At 40.9% G+C, this 20156-nt stretch overlaps 1 protein-coding gene across 1 annotated transcript in view; it reads right to left on the minus strand.

Annotated features, from left to right (window-relative positions):
* atp2b4 (ATPase plasma membrane Ca2+ transporting 4) overlaps window positions 1-20156 on the minus strand; it is a 144005-nt gene that overhangs the window by 89356 nt on the left and 34493 nt on the right. The window contains exon 2 of the mRNA XM_080728761.1: window positions 4186-4728. Coding sequence (XP_080584887.1) covers window positions 4186-4381 — 196 coding nt within the window. The 5' untranslated portion in view covers window positions 4382-4728. The remainder of the gene's footprint in view (window positions 1-4185; window positions 4729-20156) is intronic.

Here is a 20156-nt window from a genome sequence, read left to right on the forward strand (position 1 = left end):
TGTCCCATATAGCGCCACCTTCAGGCCGATTTTTTAAAACACATTTTTGGACACTGCTCCTTAGGCCTGGGGCGGTATCGACATTTTGTTACCGCGATTACCGTCTTCCCATTTACCGCCGGTACTGCGGTAATTACCGCACCCCCGTATCTATTAATTAAGGTTCGGCGATAAGCCAAAATATTGAAATCATCTTCCCAAAAGTCGCCTCTCGAGTCTCCACAGCCTGACTGCCCGAGTTATACTTCTCCGTACAGCACAGCGGGTATGGCTTTGAAAGGAGCAGATCTACAAGCTCACAACACATCGCATCCGCGACGCGTTCTGAGCTTTTAGATCTGCACTGTCGGGTTACCATAGTAACGTAGGCTAGCTACTTAGCTTTTCAGACACAAACAGCTGTGTGAACAAACCAGAAGAGGACGGGTAGTCAGATCGTGTACAGTGATTCTGTAAACTCACGTCACGTCTCAACTCTCAAATCGCAGTGATTGAGTGCTGCTATATACAGGTTTTAGTTACAAGACTTGACAGAAAAGGTTATAAAATCTCCGACGCGCCGCCGGGCACAACGTGCGACGGAGTGGAAAAAGTAAAACAGTTTCATTTTTAGTCCACGCGGCCCGCGCTCCGCCAGTAATCCGTATGAATAAAAAAAGATATGCCACAACACAAGGTATGTATTAACATCCTTGTGTCGTGTGGATTACAAAGAAAGTTTACGCTGCTCTGTACTCCTCTACGCAGGCTGCCCTGTGTAGGTCTGACTGTCTGTGTCTCTGAGAGTGAGAGTGACGTATGTGGCTTCCAAACTGTGGTACACGGCCGAGAGCAGAGCGGCATGGAGCGCATGCGGTCCTCGCTTCTCCCCTGTTTTAAAACTCGCTGGTTTTCCAATAAAAAATAGACTTTTTTTTTTGTCTTTTTTTACCGCGGTAAGCACACTGACACCGCGGTAGACCTCGGTTTACCGCGGTACGGCGGTACGGCGGTTACCGTGTCCAACCCTACTGCTCCTACAATTTTTGCCCTAAAATCACGCAAATCGCTACACAGTATGTCTACACTCATCTCATCAACATGGATCTGTCCCATATAGCGCCACCTTCAGGCCGATTTTTTCAAACACATTTTTGGACACTGCTCCTACAGATTTTGCCCTAAAATCACACAAATCGGTACACACTATGTCTACACTCAGCGCCACCATCAGGCCGATTTTTTTCAACCACATTTTTGGACACTGCTCCTACACATTTTGCCCTAAAATCACGCTGCGACCTGACGGTCGCTTATCTCCCGATTAGGGAGTCTTACTGGTTATTATTGTTAATGAATGAAATGTGTGTGTTTTAAATAATTTATGATTTTTGGAATAGATCTAGAAAACAGGTGGCCCTGCCCCCACTTCATTTCAATAAAGTTGCTCACCCAGCAGCACACCCTCCCGGAAGTACCCTCCACATTTTGATGCTTAAATGAGGAAGACTTGAGCACCGAACAGGCACAAATGCAGAAATCTTGCAATCCCACTTTTGATCATCACCAGGCGACAGCAGCTTCATTGTTATTTTTTATTTTAACGTTATCAACTAGGGATGTCCCGATAACATTTTTTTGCTACCGATCCTGATCCTGATCACATATTTTTTGCTCCCGATTCGATTCCGATTTTTCCTTATCCGATATTTCAGCAATATATATTTAAAAAAGAGATCCCCAATTGTTACAATATACTTTACAGAAATACTATCCGAAAGTTGCTTATAATAAACAGATTTGGCAACACTGGCTAGAGTGCAGCTTGTTTTATAGACCAGTTTGCTTGTTTCTCTCGCAAGTTAACAGAACCTGGCAAGTGGTAACAACACTAGATGTAGGCTAGCTCTATGGCTAGCTCTGGTGGAATTTACAGTTTTAAAGGGATGTAAAATGTTATGCTTACATCGACAAGCAAGTCTACTCTCATGGATTACTTTGGACTTGTTTGCTGGGATCATTCTTTTTTGAACAAGGTGATGTTGCCAGCAGTCTGATAAAGTGAGCTATCGCATGCATGCACGCAGGCACACACACACACACACACACACACACACACACACACACACACACACACACACACACACACACACACACACACACACACACACACACACACACACACACACACACACACACACACACACACACACACACACACACACACAGCATGGATGGACCGACGCAGTCACAGAGACACAAGAGAGAACAAGCAAGTGGATGATTGTGAAGCCTGTACATCATGCATAGAAGTGAAATCAGTGCAGACCTAACTCTATTGTTAAATTAAAATTATTATTATTATTTTTAAAGGATCCCTGGCTAATAAGACAAATATGCCTTAATACACTATAACTGTCCTCTATAACTACAATGTAAAATTAAAAACACCTTAAATATTTTATTTCTTCTAGAAATAACGAATCTTTCACTCAATAGGGGAAATGCCTGTCGCAAGTTGATGATGTCATAAATGTCATGTGTGAAAAAAAAACACAAACACATTTGAAATATTGATTTGATGCTCACATTAACCATAGGAAGTATTACGTTTGTTTTTATTTGCACCTGCATGCCATAAATTCCATAGGGATAGATCACACGACATTTATGACATCATCAACTTGCGACAGGCATTTCCCCTATTGAGTGAAAGATTAGCTATTTCTAGAAGAAATAAAATATTTAAGGTGTTTTTCATTTTACATTGTAGTTATAGAGGACAATTATAATGTATTAAGGCATATTTGTCGTATTAGCCAGGGATCCCTTCAATCCCAGATTTTCCCCCCAATTCCTATCTTTTGAAAATGACGTGATCTGACCCGATTTCCGATCACCCCAACTAGGATATGGGCATGCGAGAGAACACGCCCCCAGTGTCCCCAGTGGGAGTCGAACCCGGGACCTTCTAGCTGTACGGCGACAGCACTACCGACTGCGCCACTGTGTCCTTTAGAGCAGTTTCACTGTTCTTCCAGTGTTCTGGGGGCTTGGAGGAAAGGCTAGTATTACCAAAACTATGGTGCATCTTCCTAGTGGCCTAGATTTTGAGATATCTGGTCTAGTGTTCAGACTGACCAGGATTGCCATCCTTTAGAATGTAACCACTAGCGGGGCTGAAAATAGAATGCAGGATCAACATAAAAATTGAGGAATATTTTTAAATAAATAGTCACTCAAAGAAAGCATAATTCATAACATGACAGAGGCACAGTTAGTCATTGCTTTTTGTTTTACCATTTTGAAAGGCAGTCACACAGTAATTCAAAGATAGCAGCTGTTTGATTCCATTATGTAAAAGAACATTTTGAAATATGATCAAGCCTATATCTGGATTATAAAGAGACACAATGAGCACAGTGTAAAAATAAAAATAGGTTTGAGTGTCTGGATGCCAATAAGGACTTGGACTCTGATGTAGTGTAGTGTACTGCACCCAATGTATAATGTAGTTATAATTGCTACAGACTAATGTGTGAAATATAACTATAGGTTACGTAGTACTTGTTATTCTGTAATTGTGAGCGAGAAATATTCGCTTATGCGTTCTCCCATAAGCAAGTATTTGATTGACCATTTGAAAAATAACTATAGTTTACTTACTTAACCCTGGTTATTCGATAATGGGAGCAAGAATACTCGCTTATGGGAGAATGCATAAGCGAGTATTTGAGTGACCATTTGAAGAATAACCATACTGACCTCAAGTATTGTGACTCAGCCATTGGTTTATGATAATAATAATAAATGTATATGTCCTCCTTGAAGTTTAAAACAATCAAAAAAAATAGAGTAATCAGTACGAAAATTGAGTTGCACTCTAGATGTGATGTGTAACAATGTAGCATGTCGTTGTTGTCGGGTGGAAACTGGAAACCTTGTATGTCCAAAAACATTCGTTTTGTATCTACCATTTTAAAAAATGATTTAAAATAGTGAAAATAGACGATCTACAAGCACACACCACCTCGCACAAACGCTGTTGTGTGCTTGTAGATCTGCTATTTTCACTAGTTTTGTGCGACAGTCTTGTATGATGAAGCAGGGCTTTACTTTACGGGGGAAAAAAACATCAAAATTTGAAACTTGGGAGATACAAGGTTTCTGCCCGACAGTGACGATGTGCGTGAGCGCATGACGTACCTTCTATAGGCGATGTCTTGAGCCGGCGGCAGATGCCATGCACATCTCCGTAGGTTTCTGCTATCTTGGCCACAGCCTCGCCGCTCCTCAACTCCATCAAGTCCCTCAGGTCTTCCGTGGTGATACCAAAATCCCCCTCATGGTTGCCCTCGGCAACTGAGTTTCCTGGTGGATGGTCTGCCATGTTGTTGGCCATATTGGTTTTTTTTTGTGTGTTTGCTTGTTTTGTGGTCGTTTTTTTTTTATTAGAGTTCTTAGTGCAAGATCTTTTGAAAACTCAAAATCACGTCTGGCCCACCAAACAGATGTAAACAATGGAACCGGTGGTGTAAAAACTGATAAAAAGGTTACAGTCACAGCAGAGTCCACTCCTCTTGCTTGTGTGCAGAATGTGTGGGTATTGTAGCTCTCAGCGTCGGCAGGTGTAGGAGTCGAACGTGTGAGGTGAACTCCTGACCAGGAAGTGCATGTTCTAGTCAGTTACCACAGGAGCTGGGCTTCAAACATGATCTGCTGGTCCACTCCACTTCTCTTCCACGCACACTGCAGGAGAAACACACATAAAAGAGGCTTTTTAGGAGCTGATACTATTAGGGGAGAAGACAAGACAGTCATGTGATATGGACATAGAACTGGTTCTGACATCTCCTGGGGCTCCATCCAAGCACAAGACAAATCATGAGTTTAAAGTTATTTCAGGTTAGCTCTGGGAGCAAGGGGGTCTGTTGTTTTTTTTTTTAAACTCAAAACTGTGTTAAGATCAATTACCGCCCATCTTGGTAAAACAGACCAAAGTGATTGTTGATCAGTTTATTTCTCCACAGAGGTTTCTTTATAAGGCCTAAGCTTTTATCTCCCCCTCTGGGTGTTTACTGTGCTTCTGCACACTGCTGTGCAAAGGAACTTATAATGGTACAGTAACCTAATGATTGCTTGATTGTTGGGTTATCTAATTAGGAGGCAAAACAACCACAGCAGTCCATTTTGAATATCGTTTTCCCTTTTTAGCTGTGTTTTTTTTTTTTTTTTTTTTTAAGAATTATCCCACATTTCAGTGCTTTGCATTTTGCCTCTCTTTTATATGCTTTCAATCCAAAAATGTCCAACATTTTATAATTAAATCTTGAAATATGTTAATGGTCACTAGTAGATAGGCTACAGTACAGGCTTCCTCATGGTAAAGAGAGAGTGGACTTGGTTTGCAGAGACAGAGATTTCATAGTTTAATTGAGTTTAGTTTAATAGAGCTTAATAAAATACCATTATTATAAATGAGCATCCGTTTTTACAACATAAGGGGAGTTGCGTCACAGCACAGAGCACACCAGTGAAATCAATGCCAGCATGGATGACTGGCCTAAGTGTCAAAGAAAAAACATATCCTCTTGTATTTGGGAATATTATGGGCTTTACCCAGATGCCAAAGGTGAAACATTAAAACGATCGATTTAATAACAACGTCTCCTCTATTCAACAATGGCTCCCATTTAAAAGTCTGTCTGTGCTTGGTGAGGCAGCATCACGGCAATGTTCCATTAACATTATCTTGTCTTCAAAATCACAAGTCGAATCATATCCATAACATTAACTGCTCTACTACTATGGAGGGTAGAGCAACGTTTTGGTTAGAAGGCATATGAAGAACGGACATACAGGTTGTCCATGGAAAAGACTGGTTTGTACATATCTCCACCCCTCGTTAGTTGTACTTCTGATACAACAGCAAGTACAAGTACAACAGCCAACATGAAGCAGCAGCAAAGAAGTTCTTTGACGTCACATTTATAAGATATACAGTGCGTGTATAAATAATGGAAAGTCCATTCAGTGATTTTCAATTGTGATATGCCTCTCCACCAGAAACACTTCTAAATGTTATAAAGGCCCTTTCCCACTGGGCGCGATAACGATAAAAAATATCGTTTTCAATTGAAGTGGATGGCAGCGTCCACACCACAACGATAAAGCCGTCATAATTGATGTGAGCGCAGACATATCGTTATCTTTATCGCGTCCGGTGGGAATGAAGCTTTATGGAGACCTTTGTAAGTTTGTATAACATCTTAGTTCCGATAGTAAGTTAGTTAAAACCTCCTTAATATCGGTATAGGAAAGACCAATCAGTGATATCCATTCGCCAAGATCCATTCGCCAATCGGACAAGCCTTGATTCTAGCTCTGTTCCCTGAGGGAAAGAGCATGAGTCAGCGGATATTGAGCAGGGACAGAGCTATTAGCAGCAACTATCCAGGATATAAAGTTTATGAGTCCTGCGATGAGGAGCCTGATAGCAGCTAGTTCTCTCAATGGGAAAGAGAACATTTACACAGCCATCACTTTTTGGCTGACCAGGCTGAGCTTGTGTGTTCCATCAAACACAAGCACTGAAAAGCACCTACCTACCGGTAGTTAGTTACAGGGTACGTTTAGAATACATCCCTCCCATGTCACTTTGCTAGTATAGAAATCCAGGGACCAGAGTATTGACCACCTTGTTGACTAGCCCATCCAAAATAGCCACTGCTTTCCACTGTTTTAAGTGCAGGCAGTATGGTAAAGATTCCATACCACTTATCTGTGCGGTGAGATGCCACAATTAGAAGATTACTGTATGTTGAGATATTAACAGGTTTTCTAAAGGGCTTCCACTGTCCAATGTTGGAGCTCAATGGAATCAAGTGGACAGTGATATGTTAATGTGCATAAGAATTCCTGTGTGTGTGTATGTGCGTGCGTAGCCAGCGTGTCACATTCCACCACTTCACCACATATCATGGAAGCACACATCAAAGCCTGACCTCCATTTTCCACTATTTAGTGTGTCATGGAGACCCCAGAGAAGCGGAACATGTGCACATAGGCACACACACACACGCACACGCACACACAAATGCAAATCTTACAAACAGTGGCTAGTAGCAGCTAATTCCCTCTCTAGTGTGGAGTGGTGCGAGGTGGTTGATGGGGAATCCGGTGGCCCGGGGGACAGTGTTAGCCTAGATTGGGTTAATACCCTATCCCCTATATTGCTGCAATCTCTTTCTTCCCCTTCTATGGAAAGCATTGTTCTCTCGGTCCTCATCAATTGTCTTGATTTAACCCTTTTCTGATGACGATGGAGTGAGGGTAGCGGTTCTAGCTAGGCAAATTTGAGTTCAGTTAACGGTCATATGACTCATATCCACGGATGTTTACTGTTAGCTTGGTTAGCTAAATAACATTATCTAAAGAATGGCTTCTTAAGGCTTATTAAGGCACATAAACTCTTGTCTGCTGTTGGCCTGCCTGATTTATACTTTTGCATGCCATTTTTGCACATGAAAAAAAACGTCTAATGTACAAAATGACGATGCATTGCATCGTGAGCTATAAATTAAGCATAATAATTCATTATAGTAATATAATGAATGACATCACGCTCTGGCTTCACTGTGATGTCACACTAACAAAATCCCTTTGGCTTTTATGCCCATATATGGAGTTCCCTGATGTCATAAATATTGATGATGCCCGGTTAGAGAGATCCCTGTGATACCAGGGGGAACAAATCCCTTTTATGCTCATATATGGAGATATGGAGATCCCTGTGATGCCAGGGGAACAAATCCCTTTTATGCCCATATATGGACATCCCTGATGTCCAAATAACTGTGGTGGCCCTTAAGGGCAAGGTCGCTTGTCGCCCTGTGGCGTCTAACTAGTATAATATAAATTAAGCCTTAAACACACAGTGCATGCTCTGGACCAGAGGGTCTCTACCACCAGTTAGCGAGAAGGCAGCCGTGAATCTATAACCTTGCTTCACCAGGACTTTCCAAACAGCTGTGAAAAGTTGACTTGTTTGAATGAAGATACCAAGGATTCATCAGTGATGTCACCGTGGTTTATAAAGAGCTTTGAGCCTAATAAATGGCGTACCACGTCTATGCTACTTCCGTGTTGCATAACAGTGACATCACTGTCTAATCCTTGGCATCTTTATCGTAGAGTTAGTTTCAACGTGTGTGCGGCAACAACTAGCTGTAGCCATGCTGCAGTGTGCACTGTGGTCACGATCATGCTAATGAAACACTAAACATTCATATTTCATGTCAACATTCAAGTACAACTTTCAGAAGATGTAACCCAGGTAAAGTAGTCACTCTGCAAGTTTAACATTTTCCACCCGTCCAAAGTCATTTCTGATACAGACAAAACCTTTTCTTAATCACCCAATCCTTGATATAACCCCATCTTTTAACATGTAAAATAATATATAAATAGCAGACAGTCATTGACTGCCAGTCAACTTCAGTGCTTTGGTCCGGTTCGGTTACACCCCACCACTCCGACATGTCTCCTTTCCGACATGTCTCCATTCCGACACTAACCCCATCTCTAACCCCAACCCTAAACTTAACCCCTATGGGAGTGTCGCCACTCCGACAATAAGAAGTCAATTTCGTAGTGGCGACATGTCGGAATGGAGAGCGACTCCCGGTCCGATTGATGCGCCTAAGTGAGTGCTTATGGGTAATATGGGTGAGGAAGAAAATGCCAAATGAGTATCGATCAACGGTGCCTCCAAACTAGAAGTAGAATCGGTGTTGACTTAGGCCATTGGTTAACGTCAGACATGGCCTGAGTACATTTAAAAAAGAGATGTTAAAAGGGCCTCCAGGACATACAGCCTCAGGTTATGTCCCGGCAGGTTTGAAAGATAAGGCAGCTGGTCCTGTTTTTTCTACTGGCAATGTAAAAGAACAGCAGGCCTAATTACCGTATGTATGGTTATTATGTACAGCAGGGCTTCCCAAAGTGGGTGCCATGGCACCCTAGGGTGCCGTGATGCCAGTCCAGGGGTGCCTCAGAATAATCTGATAATATTTTTGTTTGAAAAACCCCTGATGTACAGTATGTATGTAACCGCGGTTTGGTACATTTTCTGATTGGCAGGCATCACTACTCAAGTCAGTCTAAGGCTAGGGCTCCACCAAAATGACGGCGTCGTGCTGGCGTCAAAAAATGAACCGGGCCGAATTTGAGCGTCCGACGTTGGCGTCGGCAGTGGAGCACCCTTCATTGATTAAAACGGGAGCGTTCCCAACGTTGACGTTGACGCGACGCGCCCAGTGGAGCCGGGGGGTAACATGCTTCCTGGCATGAGTAGCAAGAAAGGCGTTTTGATGAGTGACCTCAGTCATGATTCACAAAACATGTTTTCATTCAAGATCTGTGTTCACATTCTGAATAGGTCATGCTCTGTGCCAAACTAAACAATATGAACCATCAAATCCCTTAAGCTACATAAAGCTGCATAAAAACATGCAGTCAACACACGTCTCTCCACATCATGTGTCTCTCCACATCATGCCAAGATGATTCAAACACAAACTGTCCTGTCTTGTCTGTCAAAATATGTCTATTAGTGTGTGTGTGTGTGTGTGTGTGTGTGCGTGCGTGCGTGCGTGCGTGCGTGCGTGCGTGCGTGCGTGTGTGTGTCCAAATTGTTTTATGTTTGCTAAGAGGAAGAGATGGGTAATGTTCTCGACTTATTTAGCCACATTTGGTAATAGGGTGCTTGCTCATTAAGCAAAAGCTAAATTATCCTGGACTCAGTCAGCCAATGCCAGAGAATGAAGTGAAACAATTAAACCGCCATAATAATAACCTGCCAGCAGATCCCCTCCTTGCCCCCACTATCCATTGTGTATTCATTCTCCATCATGTAAATGGACAATGATGTCATTGAAATGATACACATTAAAATGCAATGAGAACATCCAATTAGCATAGGAGCTGCCACGACAAGGACAGAGGGATGGGGTGGTGGGGGGGTTTATTTACCTGCAACCTGCAGTACGAGTACTGGTTAAAACATCTAACTGAAGCATCTTACTGATCACATTTTGTATTTTTGTTGGGATGTTCTTTTGGTTCCCAGACATCATTAGCAACGGTATCCCTTGCATTACACATTCTCAGCCTCAGGGTACCTTAGCGGCTCAGTTTGTCTCATGATATCATGGGTTCAAATCTGGCCCAAGGCCTCTGTCATAATGTGTATGACTATCCACTGCCCGGTCCTGTCCAACAAAGCTGAGAGGAGATGAAGTAAAAAAATACAATGTTATTCACATTGTGTTAATTGCCTGTTCTTCTCTTAATTTTGTGTCAAAATGCGGGATGCAACGATTAACAATTAATTGATAAGCAACCATTTTCCTGAGAACTTCATTAGACCAAACTGCATACAAACCAGACAATACAACACATCAATAATTGATCCAATCACCCAGACAAAGACTTCATGAATATATAAAGAGGCAGTAATGACTATTACTTAGGCCTGCTGGTTAGTTGAAGATGACTGACAGGAATGAATGAATAATCATGTGACTGCATTAGGAAAATCGGTGAAAGGCTGGGGTTGAGTGGGGGGTTACAGCCATTCATTGCCTGTGGTGCAGGTTGACATTGTCTAATAGGTGTACTTTCTCTGACATTGTGACAAACTACATGTTACTCATTAAAAATGCATGTTTGAATTGAATACATAATGATGGAAAACCCTGCCTGGAGTGGAGAGAAGGAAGAGAAGGGTGGGACGTATTGCTGTTCCAGGTATTCAGTGTATTGTATGCCATAGCCTGGGGGACAGTGACAAGAACAATGACAGTACTCATCTCCTTGACATAACATAATTCCTAAAATATATTGTATATTAAACTATTGTCTGTTAATGTTCGAATCATGCCGGGATATGGATGATTGCTATGCACTGAATTGAACAGTCAATGCTAATAAATCAACTCGAACTGGAATTGGAATACATTAAGCCCATAAACTTTGTCTTACCTCTTACTTATCAAGTGACCACCTGTAAGGCTTTTTTTAAGTTCATGAATTAACTCTACTGTGTGGTGAAAAAGTACACCTCATTCAGCGAAAAAAAAATGAACATAGTGTAGCGCACTAAAACACACACTGTGGAAAATATGCTGCACACACAGCTATGCACGTTTTGAATCCATAACCACACCCTTGAGTCCAAAGGTCTGCCTTCTTATCTGCGTAATGCCAGCCTTCTAATGCGCGTGTGCACCGTGCACAAACACTCACTTGTGCACGCTGTTGTCTGTCCTAGATTCAGAGATTCAAATGTAAACAAAATGGTTGCACTAGCAACACCACGAATAATAATAATAATATAATAATAATTATAATAAAGGGTATGCACATGACATCATTGTACCCGGAAGTTATGCGGGAACGCCTACTGAGTGGCAAAAAACTATGGAAGCATAAACCTGACGTAATTAAAACGAAATGGCAAATGCGAAAATGAAATTGAAATAACAGAATTGCTTTTTAATTTTCAGGAAATGCACGCATTTTTTGAGACAAAAATGAATGTAAAATGCAATGGTGTTTACATTTTCCATGTACAGGTGCTCATTCTATGACTAAATTATAATTATAAATAAAAGATCATTTCAATTTTAATTTTAAAAAGATTACCGCTAATTTGTTGACAATATTAAAATGAAAATGCAATTTTGAAAATGAAAATGAAATAGAGAAATGCTTTTTAATCTTCAGACAATGAAAGCATTCTTTGAGACAAAAATGAATGTAAAATGCAATAGCATTTCCATTTAATAAAAGGTCATTTGATTTAACATTTTCAATAAAGTCCACGCTAAATAATTGACAATATTAAAATGAAAAAGCTACTTTGAAAATGTAATTTAAATAAGGGTAATGCTTTTTATTTTTAAGCTAATAGATGCATCTTTTGAGACACAAATGAATGTATAATTCAATAGCATTTACATTTCATATCCATGTGTGCTCATTCTATGACAGATTGTAAAAGCAAATGCAAATCCCATTTGCGATTTCATTTTCCAATTGTAGCTGCTGAAAACATGACAGAATTCAAATGGTCGTTTGGCTAAAGTGATGGCGCAGGAAAGTGACGTCATAGGAGTAAACCTTCAACACAGTAGGTGGCAGACAGAGACAGTGTAAAAAAAAGAAAAAGGTGGCAGACAGTGTACACACGTGCAGGACTGGCCGAGCTTCACTCAAGCTCACAACGCTCTCCCCCCCCCCCCCCCCCTCCCCCCCCGCGACAACGACGCCGCGACCCCCCCCCCCCCCCCCCCCGCGCAAAATGGGGTTAACTGCTCTGCCTCATTGGTGGAAAAAGTAGCCTACTCACATCTTGTACTTAAGTAAAAGTATCAATACTGCAATGTAGATGTACTCCGTTATAAAAGTCTGGAATTCAATATGTACTTGAGTAAAAGTATGAAAGTATTTGATTATTTGGCATTAAAATGTACTTAAAGTAGCAAAAGTAAAAGTACAAAATGTTTGAAAAAAGCCGATCTACAAGCTCACAACGCGTCGCATCGCGACGCTTTGTGAGCTTGTAGATCATAGAATAGGGCTAAAGTGCATTTATGTAGGCTATGTTTTATAATATAATGATGTATATCTGCAAAGTAACTAGTAACTAAAGTTTTCAAATAAATGTAGTGGAGTAAAAGTACAATATTTGGAACCGAGATGAAGTGGAGTAGAAGTAAAAGTATTGAAAACTGGAAATACTCAAGTTAAGTACAAATACCTCATAACTGTACTTAAGTACAGTACTTAAGTAAATGTACTTAGTTACTTTACACCACTGCTCTGCCAAGTTGATATTCCATAGTTGTTGAGCTGGGCAGGGATAAATTAAATCACATGATGTGGAAAAATGTTTGATTCTTACTTGCAATGTATCAGATCAGATCCTTCTACTATGACCATTGGATCTCCACTGGGTGAGTGTCTGTCTGTCAGTGAGTGAGTGCAGTCACGCGCGTCATGCGCCACCTACTGTACGGTTGGGTATGTCAAGGTTATAAGCAGGCAGCGTTGAAGGATTACTCCTGTGACGTCACTTTCCTGCGCCATCACTTTAGCCAAAGGACCATTTGAATTCTGTCAGGTTATGAGCGGCTACAATTTGAAAATGAAATAGCAATGTGGTTTGCGTTTGCTTTTACAATCTGTCATAGATTGAGCACACATGGAGATGAAATGTAAATGCTATTGAATTATACATTCGTTTGTGTCTCAAAAGATGCATCTATTAGCTTAAAAATAAAAAGCATTACCCTTATTTAAATTACATTTTCCAAACAGCCTTTTCATTTTAATATTGTCTATTATTTAGCGTGGCATTTTTTGAAAATGGTAAATCAAATGACCTTTTATATACATTTAATTCTGTCATAGAATAAGCACAACTGTACATTAATTGGAAATGCTATTGCATTATACATTCATTTTTGTCTAAAGAAATGCTTTCATTGTCTGAAGATTAAAAAGCATTTATGTATTTCATTTTCATTTTCAAAATTGCATTTTCATTTTAATATTGTCAACAAATTAGCTGTCATTTTTTCAAAATTAAAATTCAAATGATCTTTTATTTATAATTTTAATTTAGTCATAGAATGAGCTCCTGTATATGGAAAATGTAAACACCATTGCATTTTACATTCATTTTTGTCTCCAAAAATGCGTCCATTTCCTGAACATTAAAAAGCAATTATTTTATTTCAATTTCGTTTTCGCATTTGCCATTTCATTTTAAATACGTCAGGTTTTTGCTTCCATAAAAAACTGAGTCAGTAGGAGTCGTCAGGAGTCAGTAGGAGTCATGAGGAGTCAGTAGGTGTCAATGATGTGGAGCTTTATGTTTTGCCACTCAGTCTGTCAGGTGCTGATCCTTAGTGGCATATGACGCATACCCTCTATAATAATAGGATATGAGATATGTATTTATTCTGTAGGTGATTTGACTGATAGAAGGGCTAACAATATTTATAGACAGACAACAGATGCAGTATTTTGGTGTATTTTTGGTCTGCATTATTAGGTTTCTTTACATTGATAATGTCTGTAAACATTTGAATAAAAGTATGATGGCGCAAGACCTTTTCTTCCATCTACAAATCAGCATCTTTCCAAATGTATGAATTCAACCGGTTATATAAAATAATGATCCCGGATCAGGCGTTTAAAAACTATACTTGTGACGAGGATCCAGCGTTTTTTGTTTTAATGTGAGAAGAGTGATTTACACGTGTGTTACTTGCATGCACACACTTCACTAACGTCCGTCTGCCGTTTCTTAGCACAGCACTTACACTGCAATTAACACAAGGTATCTATTCTGAAACAAGGAGGAAGAGAGAAGGACAAATAAGTTTAATTTGGGAACTAGCCAGAGAGAGAACACTTGCTGGCACAATACCAGCTACCCGGTACTTCGTACGACAAAGTATCAATTAGGCGTAAATCACACAGCCCAATATATGAGACGAGCATATAGAGAAAATGAGTTCAGAATAATAGTGGGGGACTAACTGTAAATGAGCGAGAGAAAGTAAGCTAAAACTAGAAACATGTTAACAAGAAATAAACAAATAAAGGATACATTTTTGTCATGAAATAAAACGCATAAAACTCGATCCAACTCGACCGCCGCTTATTTCCGGTTGGGTCTGCGGTGGCCGCTGGGTGGCTCGAGGTGGATGGGCTTTATTTCATGACAAAAATAATGTATTTTACAGAGTGGGTGGGGTGCTGAGAGGTTTCCCACCGTGGAGAATAGACTTTCAACAACGCAAAACTACCTTTGGTTAGGTGGGTAGTGAAGTAGTTTAGTTTATTTTGACTGAAGTTGAGCTGTTGTAGGGGCTAAGAAATCCTGGTCTAGTCCTTTAGCCAGCAGTCTGTCAGAGCGCCAGTGCAGCCGACGCTCTGGACCAGAGCCACTCTACACACCTAATCTCTTAAAAAATCTCCAAAAATAGCAGATCTACAAGCTTGCATTGAGACGCGTTGTAGATCTTGAGATTTACAATATCCCGATTATCAAAATATCCCCAACATCCATTATGGCGCGGAACATAAAAAAAAAAATGCAGATATACCAGCTCAACGCGACTTGTTGTGAGCTTTACATCGGCTATCTTTTGGCAAAGAGATTTGATTAGGTAGAGAGTGAAAAAAAGATTGTACTTCATTTCCAGGATTGACCAATTATAGAGGGTATAAATGGTACCGGATATGCAGCTAGGCAAATAAAAGGTGTTATTGAACCCAGTGTATGACAGGGGATAATTTCACGATAATTTCAAATCTCCACGATACGATTGTGAGTGTACCTTTTTTATCACAATAAACGATAATAATGATTATTGTCCCATCCCTAATGCCCACCCTCCAGAATAGACATGCCGGGGTTCAATTGGTTAAGTAAAAAAAACATTGAGTACAAGCACCACCACTCTCTGCCAGCCCCCGCCCCCTCCCCCTCTCTCTCTCTCTCATGCACCCCCTGCTTCCCTCTACTCTTCTCTGATCAATCAACACAGGCTTGGCGTTGGTGATCAAAAACCTTGTGATCAATCAACATGGGGCTGGTGATCAAAACATGGTGATCACAAGCACTATAGGGGCGAAGCAGGCCAGAGCAGAATGGAATAGAAAAGTACAGCATAGATATAGAACATCAATAACACGATGTGACCCTTTTCTTCTGACTCCAGTGAACGTGGATTATCCTTACTACAGTACAGAGGGTCATGATAATAACCCTCTTCACAAGAGAACACCCATCAGAAAGAGATAATATATGACATTGTGTGTGTGTGTGAGTGAGTGAGTGTGTGTGTGCGCGGCCGTGCGTCAACGCATACACGCACGCGCGTGTGTGTGCCCATGCCTGTTCTTTGTCAGTCCTGACAGAGTTGTCTGGCCCGTTATCTACTTGTTATTGGCTTTCTAGATGAAATCATGCCATGCAGCCAGTGGCTGTGTGTGTGTGTGTGTGTGTGTGTGTGTGTGTGTGTGTGTGTGTGTGTGTGTGTGTGTGTGTGTGTGTGTGTGTGTGTGTGTGTGTGTGTGCTTGCTTGAAATACAGCAAGTGTGCATGGTACTGTATAGTGTGTGTGTGTGTGTGTGTGTGTGTGTGTGTGTGTGTGTGTGTGTGTGTGTGTGTGTGTGTGTGTGTGTGTGTGTGTGTGTGTGTGTGTGTCAGAACATTACTAACCGGACAAAGCAGAACAAATTGACTTAACTCTGGAAGAACCGAACACAGCTAGACGGAGGGAGCCAATGCCAATGGCTGTTGCATTATACTGGGTAGTGTTGCACGCACACAGGCACACAGAAACATTTCTGACCTATATTGTCCTACTTTCCAGCTAGAAGTAAAACTTTGTTAAAAAGTTCAGTATTCTTTTCCTTAAACCATGACGTCCAGTAGAACTTGAGGTTTCTGGAGTTAGTTTGACACCCTTCATGTGTGAGTGACTTAAGTATTTCTATGGCCCTGCACCACACTTCCACCCATAACAACATGTATTCAGCCTGGCCCAGCGGTTCCATTTCACACCTTTGGGAAATCGTTTTTCAACACCAGAATCAATCTAGACTCTAGATGTTTGATTTGGCGAATACGTTGAATAATGCAAAAATGTCTCTAGAGTAGATTCTAGAGCCATTTTTGGATTATTCATTCAGATCCATTTAGATCCATTTTTCCATTTCTTTTAAACCAAGTCAATGTAAAATATTAGTATGGGAAGTGTCTCACTCTTGTGTTATATGAATACTGTTGGCCCAGGGTTGAGTGTCTCGTCTCTAGGGTTGGGATCCTTAGGATTTTAACGATTCGATTCCTTAACGGTTCCTAAGGCAGTGGTTTCCAGGGACTCTGTGGGTTCCTTGGGGGGTCTAAATTGACCCTTACAAGTCTGTAACTCTGACAGAGTACAAATGGAACCAAATTAACCGTACGTACACCGTCAGAGTTAAGGCTACACCTTGAAATTTGAGAAACATTGTCCTGGGGGTTCCAAATGGACGCCAACAGGTCTGACTCTGTAACTCTGAGATAGCACAAATGGAACCTAATGGACCCTTACGGAATTGGTTCTATTTGCAAACTCTCAGAGTTTATAAAATGTAAAAGTTTGAGAATCACTGGTATTGTCATTGTATAGCAGATCTTAAAGGAGTAGTTCACCCCTAAAATGACTTTTCTATTGATTACTCACGCCATGGAGACTTGAGTTCAATAATATTTTTGGGGGTTTTTGAACTCAAGTATCCAAGTATTCTATTGATGAAGTAACGAATAAAAAAAAAAACATTTTGGGGGCAAACTACTCCTTTACATACCAGCTCTGACAGCATCATAAAAAATAGTTCCTGAAACGGTTCCAAATGTGATGGAACCGAACCGATTCCAGTTCCTCAATGTTTGATCCGGTTCCTCCAAATTCCTCCACTTCTGGATCCCAAACCTACTTGTCTCAACACTTTTAAATAAGAATGTACATTGTTTGTAATCTAATTGTGATCAAAGATGTGAGATACCTTTGAAGTACACATTTTCAATTTCAGGATTTAGGCCAACACTCTTGCCCAGAGTGACAAGCGCTACCGTAATAATGAGCTTCAGTTCCTTCCTAACGCACCCACATTAACGGCATCCAACTGGAAAGAGAACAAGCAACGGTCAGATCCATAGCGTGCCGACAACATTCCTTTGACCCTTTAAGATTACACAATGAAGAATGAAGAATATTTGAAGAATTTCAGAAGAGCTTTTTTTTTTCCTCCCCGGTATCTGGAGTAATAATGGTACTGTACTGTAGCTCAGTGATTGCGGTTTTACTTACATAAGATCCTGGCATGTGGCATTACACATATACTGTAAATAAATTCTGTCATTTACTAGTTATGTGTTCTATAAATGTCCCATGTTACATAAATGTCCTCCTCTTTCTGTGTGTGCGGTGTGTGTGTGTGTGTGTGTGTGTGTGTGTGTGTGTGTGTGTGTGTGTCAGATCAGTAGTGTTTTCATTTAGTGTGAGTGAATGGTGAGTGAGATAGGGAGTTAAACGTTATGAGTGTGCAAAAAGCCTCAGGACAAGTCAGCGGAGGGCAGGAGAGTGGAGGGGGATGAAGGAAAGAGGGGTTGAGGAAGCGCTGTACAAGAAAGAAACGGACAGTTGATATTAGAGCCTGAACAATTCCTGGTTTGGGATCCAGTGCCGATCGAGTCTTACCGATTTTGACCGATATTTTGTCAAAAGGTTAAACATTTTCTAACCAAAAACATTTTTATTAAAGTTTCTGGTAGAGAACATTTAACTGGAATTTCACAACTCACTGCGTTGGGATACGTTATAAACTTGTAGATCTTGTAGAGAAAACTTTTGAACATTTTCACCAAAATATGAAAATATAGGAACAAAAGGTTGAAAGTGGTTAAGAAATAATCGCGACACATCGGCTGCATAACTGCCAAAATCCATGTAGTCAAACAAGCGAAATAATGGACGATATATCGTCAGAAGGATACATCTAGTCCCAGTCGATATCAGCCCCCCTGTGACTTGATGTCCTCCCTCTCTGTCTCTCACTCGAGTCTGTCATGCTCTCTCCCTTGTGACTCCACCACCCACACCCCTTCTGTTCAGTACTGACATGTCATTCATCTACTCTCTCTCTCTCGCTCTCTGACAATGGGCTGCAGACTGGAAAAGCACAGCAAACCATATTGTCGCTGTCGGGCAGAAACTTCCTCCATATTTCAACTTTTAAATTGAGTTTATTTTTCTTCATAAATGAATTCCATACTTTGTCATGCAAAAGTAGGAAGAATGTCAGATCTACAAGCTAACATGTTGCATCGCTTCATGTTGTGAGCTTGAGAGATTGTCAAGACAGGTTCTTTTTTTTCTGAAAAGAAACAACTTTGGACGTACAAGATTTCCACCCGACAGCCACGATATGAAAACAATCCAATAGGAAAGAAGAATACAGCAGAATAGAATGGTTATCAACACATGTGAGTTTTGTCTACAGACAAGAATCAAAATCCACAAGACGCAGGAAAGGGACGCAGCGTGAGAAAAGGAGAGAAAGCAGATGGAGTGGTTAACAGACAGAATACCAGCAGGTGATACAAGAGAGACAGAGGAGAAGTGAGGAGAAAAGCGATAAGAAACACTCTTCATCCATCCCTCTATCTCTCTCTCTCAACTGCTAATTGGATCTCACTTTAGCACACGTGTGTGTGTGTGTGTGTGTGTGTGTGTGTGTGTGTGTGTGTGTGTGAATTTATTCAAAGGGAGGATTGATCAAATTAACTCTTTCACCTCTACGTTCTCCCTCTCATATGCATTATCTCTACCAGGCTGGAACAGCGAGGTTATGCTTTCGCCTCATGTCCGTGAGTCTGTCTATGAGTATGAGCAGCTAATCTCAGGGACCGCTGGACTGATCGGTGTGAAACTTTGCACACACACTCCCAGTAGGCTAAGGAAAAACCTCCACACAGATTTTTCAAATCGGCCTCACCGTGGCACTACAGCTGACCGCTACACCTTTTGGCCTTGAACTCTTGAACCATAGGTCAACAGTCGTAAAATCAAAATGTGTTTTTCCCTCGATTGAGTCATGTGATCAAGATGTAGGCCTTTCGGTCAGATTTATCATGTTACATTACGATTGGCTTGGTGTACGGGAGGGGCATTTTTTGCAAAAAAATGCCACTATTCATGAACGCAGCATCCGATCTGCACCACATTTGAATCACATGTTGAACTAAACACAGAGCCAAAAGGGTTTTCACTTACACCCATAAGGGGCGCCAAAAGTGATACAAAAGTTTGGAGCAGAAACTTTTTCCCACCAGATTAGACACAAATGGTCTTGTGAGACCATTTCAAACAGGGTTTTGATATTTCATACCATTTGACTGCAACCGCTTTCGAAACATTAATTTCTGGGTAGGGCCTATTTCTTACAACAAGAAAAAAAAAAGAAGAATATTCAATCTTCAAAGAATTTCAATAGCCAAAATAGTAGATTACAAGCTCACAATGGGGTGGCAATGGCTCAGGGGTAGA

This window comes from Nannobrachium achirus (assembly GCF_963921795.1).
Source record: "Nannobrachium achirus genome assembly, chromosome: 6".
Classification (NCBI taxonomy): Eukaryota; Metazoa; Chordata; class Actinopteri; order Myctophiformes; family Myctophidae; genus Nannobrachium; species Nannobrachium achirus.